At 65.0% G+C, this 14,352-nt stretch overlaps 1 protein-coding gene across 2 annotated transcripts; it reads right to left on the bottom strand.

Moving 5' to 3' along the window:
* Positions 1 to 3,626: 3,626 nt before the first annotated feature.
* On the bottom strand, positions 3,627 to 12,944 carry CSF1 (colony stimulating factor 1). Of its 2 annotated transcripts, none has more exons than XM_063356814.1 (9): positions 12,845 to 12,944; positions 11,470 to 11,601; positions 8,832 to 8,894; positions 8,263 to 8,442; positions 7,825 to 8,002; positions 6,046 to 6,884; positions 5,728 to 5,783; positions 5,576 to 5,628; positions 3,627 to 5,223 (listed from the first exon to the last, which is right to left on the bottom strand). In XM_063356814.1, the coding sequence occupies exons 1-8, from the start codon at positions 12,863 to 12,865 to the stop codon at positions 5,577 to 5,579; spliced, it is 1,521 nt and encodes a 506-aa protein (XP_063212884.1). In that variant the 5' UTR covers positions 12,866 to 12,944; the 3' UTR covers positions 3,627 to 5,223; position 5,576. The 2 variants fall into 2 exon arrangements, with proteins under 2 accessions (XP_063212884.1, XP_063212885.1); XM_063356815.1 differs by having other exon boundaries at positions 6,046 to 6,173.
* Positions 12,945 to 14,352: the final 1,408 nt, after the last annotated feature.

Below are 14,352 nucleotides of genomic sequence, written 5' to 3'. Positions count from 1 at the left end.
GGGGGTGCACAGCCCTGAGTGGGTGCCCGGCCCCACGGGGGGTGCACGGTCCCGGAGGGGGTGCATGGTCCCATGGGGCTGTCCAGCCCCGGGTAGGTGCATCGTCCCGGGGGGGTGCGTGGTCCCAGGGGGGTGCACAGCCCCGGGGGGCTTCATCGTCCCGGGGGGGTGCGTGGTCCCATGGGGGTGCACAGCCCCGGGGGGCTTCATCGTCCCGGAGGGGGTGCATGGTCCCGTGGGGGTGTCCAGCCCCGGGTGCGTGCATCGTCCCGGGAGGTACATGGTCCCGGGGGGGGGGGTGCATGGTCCCATAGGGGTGCACAGCCCCCAGTGGGTGTCCAGCCCCGGGGGCGGGGGGGGGGGATGTTCTCAGCTCAGGGTGGGTGCCCATCCCTGAGTGGGTGCCCGGCCCTGGGGGTGTGTGAGCACCCCTGGGCGCTGGGCAGGGTCAGACAGCCGCCCCCCCCCCCCCCCCCCCCCCCCCAGCCCGCATTGTGGCAGCCCCCGGCTCAGCACCAGCGCAGGGTCCGGTCCATGACCTCCCCAGCCCTCGTTACCCATTAACGAGCTGATCAGGGCACCCAGATCCCTGGGAACCAGCCGCTGCCTCCCCAGCCCGGGGGTGGGGGGTGCTGAGCCCTGTTTCGGGGTGCTGGGCCTGGGCAGGGCTGCCTTCCCCCCTCCCCCCCCCCCCATCTTGCCCCCAGGCACCAGGGTCCCCCCCACCGTGGAGTCCACACTGGCCCCTTCATTTCAGGGGGCCACGGGGCTGGGGACGCTGGGGGGCCATATCCAGCACCCACCGGAGCACCCACCCGGGATGCTCGAGAGCACCCGCACCCCTCTGGCAGTGCTCAAGGGGGGGTCCGGGGGTGAAGGTGCAGGCAGGGGCCCTGTCCCCCCACCCATGGGTGTCCGTCTGTCCTGCCAGGCGTCACCCCGCCCCACCGATGGGTGCTTGCCCACCCTGCCCGAGCATCACCCCCAGCTCCATAGTGTCCCCGAGCAGGGTCTGGGGACAGGCTTGTCCCTCCGCCCCAGGACAGGCAGGAAGGCAGCGGTTCTGCCCGAGGGCCACCCTGACCCCCGTCCCCAACCCCCCCACGGGAAACTGGGGTGTGGGGAGGGGGGAGTCGGCTCCGAGCCCCGCTCCAGCTTTGCTTTCCCAGTGGCATTCCCTTAAAACACAAGCTTAAAACATCAGCGTTTGGGTTAAAACCCCGGGGCTGGGGAGGTTGGGGCGGGGGGGGGGGGATGTACAGATAACATTTTTTAACCAAAATCGCTGCGTCTGGCCACAAAATGGCTTCTGGCCACCAAAAGCTTCCAGCAGCTCCTTGGCCAAAACCCTGTCCCAGACCCGCTGTGCCCTCCGGGAACCGCGGCCCCGGGGCCTTTTCCGGGCGCCTCTGCCCCGTCAGCAGCTCTGCGGTGCCCGCGGCGGTGCTGGGGGAGGTTTCCCAGGGTGGGCAGAGGCCTCTCGGGGGGCCTTGGGGCGGGGGGGGGGTCTCGATATGCCTGGGGGGGGGTGTCTGGGGGTGCTTGGGGATGTCTCGGGACAACCTGGGAGGTCCCAGTCCCCCTGATGCCACAAGCACTGGGGATGCGAGTGACACCCCAGGTTCGGGGCTGGCAGGGCGCCCCCCCTCTGTGCCACCCCGTGCCAGCCCCTGCGGTGCCACTACCCAGGGGCCACTCAGTGATGCCTTCCCCTCTGCCAGCCGTCTTCTCCCCCCAAAATCACTTTTTTCCCCCTCCTTCCAGGCAGCTTTTTAAGGCACAAACCCCCATTTTGCACCCTGGGGGTGCCACCGCCCTCCGTGCCCCACTCAGCCCCAGGGAGGGGGATTTCTTTTCCACCCTCCCCTACAAGCCTGGAAAGACAGGAATATGGCTCCATGCCCCCTCCAGGCATGGGAGTCCTGATGGGGGGGGGGATGCTGAGAGCAGGTTTTGCCCCCCAGATTATGGGGGGCTGGGGGTGTGGGCGGGGGGAATTGCCTCTCTGCTCCCAGCCGGGTCAGTAATAGGGTGGGGAAGAGGCCACTGGTTGGGGTCATGAGAAGCAGAGGGACCCTCCTGGCCCGAACCCTGGGGTGGGGAGATGGATTCTCCCTTTTTCTCCTGCATTTTCCACATGCCGTCATAAATTTGGACTGCTCGGGGGGGCAGGGATGAGGGTTTGCGGGGTGCAAATTCGGAGGGGGCAGGTATCGGTGCTCCTCACATCCCCCCGCCGCGGCAGCCGGGGACATTCCCACCTCTGCTCCTCTGAGCTCTACCAAAAGCTGCCTTCACAGCCCTGCCATCATTCAGCTCCAGAGTTAACACCCTCTCCTGCGCAACTGGCTCCCACCTGGAGCTGCCTGCGGGGCAGGGGCTCGCTGCCCCTAGCGACCCTAAGCCCGGGCACCCTGCCCACCCCTCTGAGCAATTTCTGACCTTAAATAACATTCCCCTCCCGCTCCCCCCCCAGAAAAAAAAAAAAAATAAAAAAAATCCGACCATAATGATTGCGGCCTGAATCCGGCGGGATATATATAGGTCCCACTTCCCCGGGAAGGGGATGTGGACCTGGGAAACCCCCGGCTACTGCTGGGGGGGGGGCGGGGGGGAGAAGGAAAGGCTGGGCTGAGTCAGCTCCCCTCGAGGAATCCTGTTTTGTCAGCAAAGGCTCAGCCCCGATACCCGCAAAAGGCCCCCCCCGGGCCCCATCCTGCCCTTTCCAACCCCCTTGGGTGAGCGTTGGGCGGGGTGGGGGGGGGGGGGCGCTTAACCCTGCACCCCCCCAACCCCACACAAGCACGCGGGGAGGGGCTCAGCGTGGTGTCGAAGCCCCTTCGTGCCCTGGGTACCCCCCCCGCGCCCTCCGGAGATGCTGGATGCGGGCAAGGGGAGCGGGATGCGGGGCTCCCCCGTTCCTGGAAGGCAAGGGGAGGCGGGGGGGGGGGGGCGGGGGGGGGGGGGAAGGAAATGCCTCTTTGAGCGCTGCCTCTCCAAGCCAAGCGCTGGCAGGAGTGTGTTTGCGTTAAACAGCTGCTTCCCGACCCTCCACAGGGATTTGCGGGGGGGGGGGGGGGGGGGCCTGTCAGTGGGGAAGGGGTCCCTGCGCCTGGAGCCCCCGACCCAAGCAATGTTGGGGGAGACTGGGGGGGAATGGGGGGGCTGGGGGCAGGAAGGCCAAATCCGCCCCCCCCCCCCCCGCTGCCGGTGACCGTGACCTCCCCCCCGCATCAACAGGAAAGCGGGAGCATCCTGGAGCCGGGACTGGGGGGGGGGGGGCGGAAAAGGGGACACGACACACAACACGCTCCATCCCCCCCCCCCCCCATCAGGGACCCCGGGGTGGGTAGGGGCTGCGTCCCCCCCCATCACCCCCCTCCCTGTCCCCCCCCCCCCCCCCCAGCTCCCACACTTAACACAGCGCTACACGTCTCTGTTTATTAATAATATTAAATATACAAGCTGTTTTCTATTATTTTCTTTAAATAGATTTCTTTAAATGACTTTGTATAAAATATTCCAACATTTCACTGTATCAAAAAAAAAAAAAAAAAAGAGAAGAAAAAATAAAAACCAACCAAAAGAGAAAAAAAAAAAAAAAAAACAGAGGCAAGATAAATCTGACGCAGCTTAAAGGCGAGATTTCTCCTCCCCCCCCACCCCACCCCCAAAACGGGGCCAGATTCTCCTCCATGGTGCAAATCAGTGGCTTACACCAGCAGCGAGTTTGGCCCCAGCCTCCCTGCTATGGTCAGGGCTCTCCTCCCGCTTTACACCCGTCCCTTGCACTGGAACCCCCTCCTTTTTGGCAGTCATAAATACACATATAAAATAATAACAACAATAATAATAATAATAAAAAAAATTAATAGTAATGGCTTTCTTTAAAAACGGTTTGGTTTGTCCACGTTTTCTTCCACTGTATAAAAAAAATAACACTTCAAGACGCAAGAGCAGCGCGGGGCCACGCTTCACACGGGGGGCCGGAGGGATGCTGCGGGGGTCGGGGGGGGGGCAGTATGCGGCCCCGGGGTAGCGCTGGGGCTGCTGCATCCCCCAGCCAGGCTCTTCCCAAAAACCGGGGAGGGGGTTGAGCCGAAAAGCATCCCCACCCCACCCCCCCCTTCCCGGGTACCAGGCTGGGGCATCTTCATCCTTTACACCCACGTCCATCCAGTCCTTCTCCAGCCCCGTTTCCCTTCTCTAAAGCGTAGTTATAAAAAAAAAAAAATTAATAATAATAATAATAATCCAGTCGCGGGCGAGGCCAGCTCGCAGCAATAACCCTGTGAGGGGGGCAGGATGGGTGTCCGTGTCCTCCCGTCCCCCCCCCCCACCACCACCCCGTACAATACTTCTGCGGGATAAAGACTTTCATCCGCTATATTAAAAATAAAACCTTAACGGCGCGACAGCGAGCCGAGGCCAGCTCGGGCGCAGAAGCGGAGCCAGATCTCCGGTGGCAGGAGGACGGGGACGGGGACGGTGCTGAGGGTCACCCCCCCGGCCCCCTCCGAGCCCGGCCCCGGGGTGGGGACACGGGCACCGGTGGGCTTTAAATATTCACAGTGTGAGGGTTGAAGTTGCAAGTCGGGGCTGGGGTGCCGGCGACTAACACACACACACACACACACATACACACACACACTCCGCTCCGGCATCTGGGATGCTCCGGTTGAAGCCTCTCCGGAAAGGCAGGGTGAAGGCGGGGGGCGATGGGTGCTGCTCCAAACCCCGCCGTGCTGGGGTGGGAGAAGAGCCAGGGCGGGCGGGGGGAGGAGGATTCGGGGAGCTGATCCCCCTCCATCTTCAGCCACCGCTGGCCGTGTCCGAGCGGGATCCGTCATCCCGCACCCAACACCAGCGTCTCCATCGTCCCGCTCAGCACCGTGGTGTCACATCAGCCATCCCGGCAAAGCCTTTCGGTGACGCTCCGACGCCTTCCAGCCCTTCGCGTCCCAGTGCCCGGGGGGTCCCCCCTCGGGGCGCATCCCCCCCCATCCTTCCATCCCTGTCTGGGAGGGGTGGGTTTGTGGTTTGGTTTTGTTTTTTTTTTTTCTTTTTTTCCTGCAGTCTCTGGCCGGCGGCGCGGGGCGAGGGAGGAGGGAGCGTGAGCGTCATGGCAGGACCGCGGAGGGGTCGGCGCGCACCGACCCTCCTTCGCACGGCGAGGAGCATCCGCATCCATCCCCCGAGCGGCTTCACATCCCGCCTGGGGCCCTGGGGAAAGGAGGAGAAGGATGAGTGGGAGCTGAGGCTCTGCCAGGGAAGGGGACGGGAAGGAGGCGGGGGGGGGGGAGGAGAAAGGCATAAAAACCACAGGAAAAAATACTATATGTATTAAGAAAGTGCCGGTAATGGATTAATGGGCTGCGAAACCGCATGCTGGCAGCGCTGGGGCGCAGACCTGCTCCTCTCCCTGGCTTCCCACCCCCATCCACCCCCTGCCAACAGCCCGATTTCCCCGCCTGTGGCTGAGGTCAGGGCTGGTGGGGACAGTCCGGGGACACAACGCTGTCCCCGCGGCCCTGGACCGGAGCCCTGTGCCAGGTCCCATCCAGCCCCGGCTCACCTTAGAGGTCCTGAGTCTCCAGCTCTGGACATTCCCTCGCTCCCTGCAGCGCCCTGCGAAGGAAAACAGGGTGGGTTTAGGGCAGGGTGGCCCAGGTGGGGGTCCCCAATGTCCCCCCCCCGCCCCAAAAAGCAGGATGGAATTGCACCCACCTCCTCTCCGGCTCCTCGGGGTCGCAGCCTCCGTCTTCCAGCGGCCGCTCCAGGACCTGCGCGGAGGGAGAGGGGACGGGGAGATGAGCCCTGGGGAAGGGGAGGGGGGCGAATCTCCCAAATATCCTCCCCCCACCGCACTCAGCGCCACCACTTGTGTGTCCCGTCCCGTCCCCGTCCCCCCCCCCATCTCAAAACGATGGGAAAGTGGGGCTCAGCCCATAAGGACTGAGAGATGAGTGGGGAAACTGAGGCAGGAGAGGATGCTTGCACCCGGGGAGGGGGCAGGACGGGCTGGGGCGGGGGGGACAGGCTTACCCTGGATTTATACTTGTAGAAGAGCAGCCCTCCCATGGCCAGCAAGACGGCCACCACGCTGGCCACCGTGATGTATATCAGGGGCTCCCGGCGGCCCTCCCTGATGGCCGGCTCCTTCCTGCGCTGCTCTGCGCCCAGAACAAAGCCAGAGTCAAAGCTGGGGCCGGCCCCGCCGTCCTCGGGCTCCCGCAGCCGGCTCAGCCCCCAGCCTCGCACCCCGACCCCAGTCCCGGGGCCGCCCGGCGCTCGGCCCCGTATCCCCGGGGCCATCCTGGAGAAACGGAGCTGCGTGACGGGCTGGGATGTCTCGGCAGGACGGCTCCTGGCTCCGCCGCCCGCCAAGCCGGCGCTGGGAGATGCTGCTGGCGCGGTGGTCCTGAGCCCGCCGGCACGGTCCGGGAGGATGGAGGCTCCCTGCTTCTGGGCCGGATCCTGCGGCGGGTGGCCGGCCACCACTTCGGTGCCCCCCTCCACCAGCTCTCCATCCCCGCGCAGGATGGGGAAGTCCAGGGCCACCAGGCTCAGGGTCCTGGCTGGATCCAGGGGGGGTTCGGCGCCATCGGCTGGAGCTGTCGGCTGCATCGCGGGGGACGGCACTGATGCCGTGTCACCTACCCCGGCACCCAGGACCTCCTCGGTCCCCGAGCCACCGTCCGTGCTACTGGGGGGCTGAGACGGGGCGTCTAAGTCAGCGAGGGTGGCATGGAGGAGGCTGTAAGGGACACGGGTGCTAGCGGGTGCCACCTCCCCGCCGGCATGGGTGGCAGCGGAGAGGGAGGGCTGGGTGGCAGAAGGGAGGGCAGGGGACAGGCAATTGCAGTCAGGATCTGTCCCCACACCTGAAAGAAGCAGAGAGAAGAGACGGCCGTGGGGTCACCAGCCTCCGAGAGGGGCACAGCCAGCAGATCCGAGGTCGGGGGCAGCGTCCCCCGTCCCTCCCCGCAGCCCCAGGCAAGAGGGTGCCCCCCCAAAAAAATAAGGGAGGGTGAAGGTGAGGCAGGGAGCAGGCAGGGAGCAGGCAGGGAGCAGGCAGGGAGCAGGCAGGGACAGACGCGGCAGCACAGAGATGACAAGCGGCGCGCAGGATCCCCTGAGCCGATGGCAGCAGGTTATCCACGACTGGCAGGACCTGGACTGTCACATTTAACGTCCCCCACGGCACAGGGACAGGACACAGTTCCGACACACAGATGGCAGCGAGACCTCTCCTCCACGGGCATGCAAACACGCAGCGCGGACGCTCGCGAAAGCACAGACAGGCTCTTCCACCCCGGGGAAACTGAGGCACGGGGCAGCTGAAGTGATGCAGCCGAGGTCATGCGGCACGTTGGTGGCGGAAGGGTCCCGGCACCTCGATTTCTCCGTGTTACGCTCAACCCGGGCGCTGCGGCTTTGAGACGGAGCCGAGCCCGATGCCTCCAGCCAGGCCGCCAGAGATGCCTCCTTATTCCCCCTCAGCATCTCTCTCTGCTCTTGTTTCCAGCAGGATTCAGCCCAAATCCCACCTCCAAAGGGCGGCCAGCTCCATCTCTCCCCAGCCCAGCTCTCCCCGGACACAGACGCAGAGCTCGCCGACACACCGCCAAGGCCACCCCGCGGGGACGGCCACCAGCCGAGCGACAGAGACGGGGACCAAGGCAGCCACGTGCCGTGCCCACGGCGCCCGCGTGTGCCCAGGGTCGGGCACGCACGGCTGGCAAGCGGCTCCATGCAGGCGAGCCCAAGCTCCCCGAGCCCGGCAGGGATCCGCCGGGCCGAGGCAAAGCCTCGGCGTCTCACCTGGGGAGGATCCCGAATTCTTGGGCTCCAAGCAGGTCCTGCGGTAGACCTGGCTGCAGTCCTTCTCGAAGGTCTCCCGGTTCTGCAGCAGCTGGTTGATGTCCTGGAAGAACTGTTTCACCAGCACCAGCATCTCGTAGGGGGAGGTGGTGAACTCCTCAAAGCACGTTTGCGAGAGCTGGAGGAAGAACCAGGCTCAGCATCGCCTCCACGACCGCCCCGGGCACCCGACGTCACCGTCACAGGGTGCCACGCTGCACCCAGGGCGGGGTTTGACCCCTCCATGGCTCTCTGTGCCCACGCAATCCCCATCTCTGCTCCACTCCAAGGTCCTGCCCACCCACCCACCCCAGGATGCTCCGGACAACCCCATTTCACCCAAGGCTGAGGACTCAGACCCTCAGATCTGGCCCCACCACGAGGCAGGGGACACCGTACCTCCCTCTCCTCGTCATCCTCCTCCCTGATGCAGGGGTCGATGTTCTCGTCGATGCGGCTGTACATCTTGCGCACCATCTGCATCTTCTTGGCGTTGGACGAGTTCTCCTTGAACTCCGTCCGCTCCAGGATCTTGCCCAGCAGAGGAAAGGCGGCTTTCACGTAGCAGACGGAGTCGTTCTGCGAGGACGCGGACCCCCCACCCCAAAAAAAAAAAAAAAAAAAGCGAGCCTGGTTACGAGATGGGGCAGTGGCACCACCACCCATCCCGCTCTGCCTGGGGGAAACTGAGGCACAGAGCCACAAAATGCCTTTCTGCGGTCCCACAGGCTGCCCAAGCTGGGACTTGGCCACCCGGACAAGCAGGATGGGTCCCTCCTGGGCTGCCTCCCGCCAAGGGGGATTGGAGAGGGGAGATGGGGGCTCAGGACAATGGGATATACCCCAATACGGACAGCCCAAAGCATCCAGGGACAACCCCCCCCCCCCCCCCCACCCCGGCCATGCACCAGCCAGCCCTGGTCCCTGTCCCCTTCTGTCCCCCCGGTGCCCAGCAAGGAGCCACTCACCAACTTCATCTTATCGATGAACTTGAAGGAGACCCTGCCCGGGTGCTGCATCTGGGTGTCAGCCTGGAAGGAGAGAGCGGGACGTCACCCCACGGCGGAAAACACAACGGGAAGGGGCAGCGGAGCCGAGACGGGCACCCCGAGGGCATGAGGGGGTGCCTGAGCCCCCCCCCCCCCCCCCCCCCAAATCCTCAGGGCTGGGGGGGGTTTGTGGGATGCCACAGCATCCTCCTCCTCGCAGATGGTTTCCAAAGGTCAAACCTCCAGCAGGGATGAGCCCAGGATCCCCGCTCCCACCAAGATGGCACGAAGGGGTGCCTGAACCCCCCCCAAATCTGCTCCCACCCCTCCTTCATCCCACACCATCCTCCTCCTCACAGACACTTCCCAAAGGTCCAACCTCCGGCAGGGATGATCCCAGTATCCCCACTCCCACCAGGATGGCAGAAGGAGCACCTGAGCCCCCCCCAAATCCTTAGGGCCGGGGCCGTTCTGCTCCCCCCCTGCTTCATCCCACACCATCCTCCTCCTCACAGATGCTTCCCAAATGTCCAACCTCCGGCAGGGATGATCCCAGTATCCCCACTCCCACCAGGATGGCAGAAGGAGCGCCTGAGCCCCCCGCAAATCCTTAGGGCCGGGGCCGTTCTGCTCCCCCCCTGCTTCATCCCACACCATCCTCCTCCTCACAGATGCTTCCCAAATGTCCAACCTCCGGCAGGGATGATCCCAGTATCCCCACTCCCACCAGGATGGCAGAAGGAGCGCCTGAGCCCCCCCCAAATCCTTAGGGCCGGGGCCGTTCTGCTCCCCCCCTGCTTCATCCCACACCATCCTCCTCCTCACAGACGCTTCCCAAAGGTCCAACCTCCGGCAGGGATGATCCCAGTATCCCCACTCCCACCAGGATGGCAGAAGGAGCACCTGAGCCCCCCCCAAATCCTTAGGGCCGGGGCCGTTCTGCTCCCCCCCTGCTTCATCCCACACCATCCTCCTCCTCACAGATGCTTCCCAAATGTCCAGCCTCCAGCAGGGATGAGCACAGGATCCCCGCTCCCACAGGACAACGCGCTCCCCATACCCGGGACGCCTGCCTCCCCCTGGCTGCTCCCTCCCCGCCTCCCTTCCTCCTCCTCCTCCTCCTCTTCTTCTTCCTCCCAGCGCCACGGCAGCCCCGCTTCATTCTCCCAGGGTCTCCCCCGCAGCTGCAAAAGAGCATCCCCGCCATGCGGGGGTGGTGGGGGGGGTGGCCGTGACACCGAGGTCACATATCGCAACCCCCCCCCCCCCCCTCAACGATGGGGTCCCTACACCGCGGACCCTTTCCGATGGGGGTGAAAACTCATCCCAAACAAGCCCCCTGCCTCCGGGCCGGCATCCCAGGCTGGGAGGGCAAGGGCTGCCAGAATTGCCTGCCGGCAATTCTGGCAACCCTCGCCCTCCCAGCCTGGGATGCCGGCCCGGAAACAATTGCTCCATTATCCCGCAGGGGCTGGAGCAAGGGAAGAGGAGAGGGCTGCGATCCCCGGCAAGAAAACCCCACGATTTCCCATTCAAACCTGCTCCCATCCCCTTTTTTTCCCCACCCCCCCCACCAAGGCCGCGCACCCACTTTTAATCCCCTGGGGGTTTAATCCCCAGGGACGGCTCGGGGCAGATGAAATTGGGCTCGTAAATGTGATTATCTGCCGAGCTCGGTGCTTAAAAGAGGAAGAGGTAAAGCCAGCTTCCCCCCCCCCCCCCCCCAACCCCGAGCACGGCGGTTACACGCTGCAAACCGAAGAGCTCGGAGCAAAGCAAGCGAAGCCGGCGGCGGGGATTCGGAAGGAGGCGTCGCTATCGCTTTCTCGCCCCGGCAGAATTTAAGCCGGGGCGACGACAGCGCAAACAAATCCCTGCGTGGCCCCGATTCCCATTTTCAACCCCCACCGCCCCCCCCCCCCCCCCCTCCTCAAACATCCGCGTGATTTCCCCGCTCGGAGGTGAGCCAAGGGCCAGGGCGAGATATGGCCCCGGCAACCGGGATGAAGCCAGAAGTTGCCGCCTCGTGGGGTGGGTGCGAGCACCCGCAGCGGCCCACGGGATGAAGGCACCCATCGCCCCAGCCTGGCTGGCTCCGTCGCCCAGCTAGCCTGGCCGGCGGCCCCCCTCGCTGCCTGCCACCCACCCACAAGCCCCATTGCCAGCCCAGCTTCCAGGCAAGCAGCTGGACTCAGGAATGCAGCCGGATTCCTTGGCTTAACCCCTGCGCAGCCGCCTGGAAAACGGCGGCGGCGTCACCGGTCCCCTCCACCGCTCCCCCCTCGCCCCTGCACTCACCCAGCCCCACTCGCGTCCCCCTTCCCCGCCACGCTCCCGCTTCCCCTCTTCTCCCATTTCTCCCATCAACACTTTTCGGCAGCCACGCTTGCTAAAAGCACGACAGCACGTCACACACACACACACACCCCCCGCCCTCAACGGTGCCCACTTGTCCCCCCGTGCCCACCGGTGCTCAGCTCCTGGGTACCATCACTTTGCCGGCGGAGCTGAAAAGAAGCCGAGTTGCTGATTTTCAACCTTAAAAAGGAGCTGATTTCTGCCTGCCTGGCCCCGAACGAGCCCCCGTCCCGCGGCAGAGCCCGGGGAGGGCACTCACCAGTTCCTCCAGCTCGGCCAGGTGCTTCTCCGTGATGATCTGCTGGCAGTAACTGTTCTGCTCCGTCTCATGGATGCTGCAGAGCAGGAGGAGGAGGAGGGACGACAGCAGGGTACAGCGGAGGAGGCACACCTGGGCACGGCAGAGCAAAGGCTTAGAGCAGGAGTAACCCCCCATCCCGAGCCCCCTGCCCTTCCCCACCACCAGGGCTTGACCCTGCTCCGGCGGGATAACCCCGCTGTGGCCGCTATTTTTAGGAGCGCTGGGTCAGCGGGGAATTTCCCAGTGCCCGGCGCGGGGGCTGCGTGGCCAGAACCTGGCCAGCACCAGCCTGGACACGGCTCTCGGCCACCTCCACGTTCCCCAGCAAGCCTTCGTCCCTTCTCCCGCACCATTTCTCCGGCTCTCCTGCAAATGTTCTCCTCCGCCCCGGCTCTGGGGAGCCGACTGACGCACTGACCCACCCATCCCCAAAAATCCTCTTCCCACCCTCCGGACCCCCCCCAGCCTCCACTGCCTGCACCCGCCGGGCTCTTTCCATCCAGCGGCTCTGGCGTCGCCCCAAATTCCCCTCCCAATCCCCCTACAAAGAAGCGGGGAGGCCCCGAACCGTGGCGGGACCCCCCCGATGGGCAACGGGGCTCATCCCAGGGCCAAGACCCCCGAGGTGGGGGATGGAGCGGACCCTCTGGGGTGGGTGGGTGGGTGGGTGTGCCCCCCCCTACCCCCGGTGCACCGGCACGGAGAGGGTGCCTGGGTGATGGGTGTGTGTGTGTATGGGGAGGTGGTGATGGGGCGGGGGGAATTTCCCTTGGAGGTTATCCAGAAATCCTTCCCTCTTGTGAAACTGCAAGATGCCGCCCGGGCCACCACCGAGACACGGCCACGGCTGGCCGGAGCCTCACCCCGCCGGGGACGGGCTGGGGACGGGGACGGGACGGGGCTGGGGCTGGAGCCTCTCCCCACCGTGTCCGGGAACTGGGACGGGGCTGGAACCGAGAACCGGGACCGGGCTTCACCCCGCGGCTGCAGGAGCCGCGATGGGGCTGGAACCGAGAACCGGGGGTCCGGCTACCGGCATGGGGCTGGAACATCACCCGGCGGGTCCGGGCACCGGGAAGGGGCTGGAACATCGCCCCGCCGCGACCCCCGCCGAGGGGGATTTGCCACGTCCCCCCGAGCGTGACGGAGGGAGGGGGTACGAGGAGAACCGGGGCTAACGGAGCGGCGGGGAGGGGGGGGGGGGGGGGGGGGGGGCTGCACCCTACGGGGGACCCCGCACAGGTGGCACCGGGGTGGGGGGAGAGGGGAAAACCCCACGGGGACAAGAGCGGGGCGGGGAGGGGGGGGTATCACGGGAGAGGGGCCGCCGTACCTTGGCTCCGAGGCGGGGCATGGGGGCTGCCGTGGGGCCGGGGCGGCTGCGGCGGGGCCGGGCGGTACGGTGCGGTGAGGGCGGCGGCGGCGGGGACCGAGCGGGGCCGGGCTGAGCCGCCGCCGCCGCCGCGCTCGCCCTTTATAGCGTGGCGGCAGCATGTGGTTTATGAGAAAGGGCTGGCGGGCGGCCAGGCCCCGGCGCGATCGGCCGCGGTCGGGAGCGATCGGCACCGTTCGGCTCCCCCCCCCCCCCCCACCTCGGGACGGGTCGGGTCGGGTCGGGGCCCGTCGGGTGGGATCGGGCCCCGCGGATCGGGTGGGATCGGAGCGGGCCGGGCCGGGCCGGGTGGGATCGACGGGGGGAGGCGCGGAGGCGGGGGCGGTGCGCGACCCCCCTGCAGCATCGCACACGCCTGGCACACACATGCACACATGCACACATGCACACATACACACACACACACACACACATGCGCACACACACACACACACATGCACACACAGGCACACACACACACACACACATGCACACACACACACACACATGCGCACACACACACACACACATGCACACACAGGCACACACACACACGCACACACACACACATGCACACACACACACACACACATGCACACACACACACACACATGCGCACACACACACACACGCGCACACACACACGCACACACATGCACAGACGTGCACACACACATGCACACACACACATGCACACACACACACACGCACACACACACATGCGCGCACACACACACGCACACACATGCACAGACGTGCACACACACATGCACGCACACACACATGCACAGACGTGCACACACACACATGCACAGACGTGCACACACACATGCGCACACACACACATGCACACACACACGCGCACACACACACACACACACATGCGCACACACACACACGCACACACATGCACAGACGTGCACACACACACGCACACACATGCACAGACGTGCACACACACATGCACACACATGCACACACACACACACGCACACACACACATGCGCGCACACACACACGCACACACATGCACAGACGTGCACACACACATGCACGCACACACATGCACAGACGTGCACACACACACATGCACAGACGTGCACACACACACATGCACAGACGTGCACACACACATGCACAGACGTGCACACACATGCACATACACACACATGCACACACATGCACACACGTGCACAGACGTGCGCACACACACATGCTCAGATGTGCACACACACACATGCACGCACACACATGCACAGACGTGCGCACACACACATGCTCAGACGTGCACACACACACATGCGCACACACACATGCACAGACGTGCACACACACACATGCACGCACACAGAGACATGCACAGGCGTGCACACACACACATATGCACACACGCACATGCACACACACACAGACATGCACAGACATGCGCACACGTGGCACACACATATGCACACATGCACACATGCACA

Source organism: Chroicocephalus ridibundus, chromosome 20 (genome assembly GCF_963924245.1).
Source record: "Chroicocephalus ridibundus chromosome 20, bChrRid1.1, whole genome shotgun sequence".
Taxonomy (NCBI): domain Eukaryota; kingdom Metazoa; phylum Chordata; class Aves; order Charadriiformes; family Laridae; genus Chroicocephalus; species Chroicocephalus ridibundus.
This window is presented reverse-complemented; position numbering and strand designations above follow the sequence as displayed.

Excerpts from the sequence above, each read along its gene's own strand:
- CSF1 (XM_063356814.1), bottom strand. The coding sequence starts at position 12,865 with ATGCCCCGCCTCGGAGCCAAG. Across the intron at positions 6,885-7,824 it reads GAATTCGGGATCCTCCCCAG|GTGTGGGGACAGATCCTGAC; the intron begins GTGAGACGCCGA and ends TGCTTCTTTCAG. Across the intron at positions 5,629-5,727 it reads CCCGAGGAGCCGGAGAGGAG|GGCGCTGCAGGGAGCGAGGG; the intron begins GTGGGTGCAATT and ends TTTCCTTCGCAG.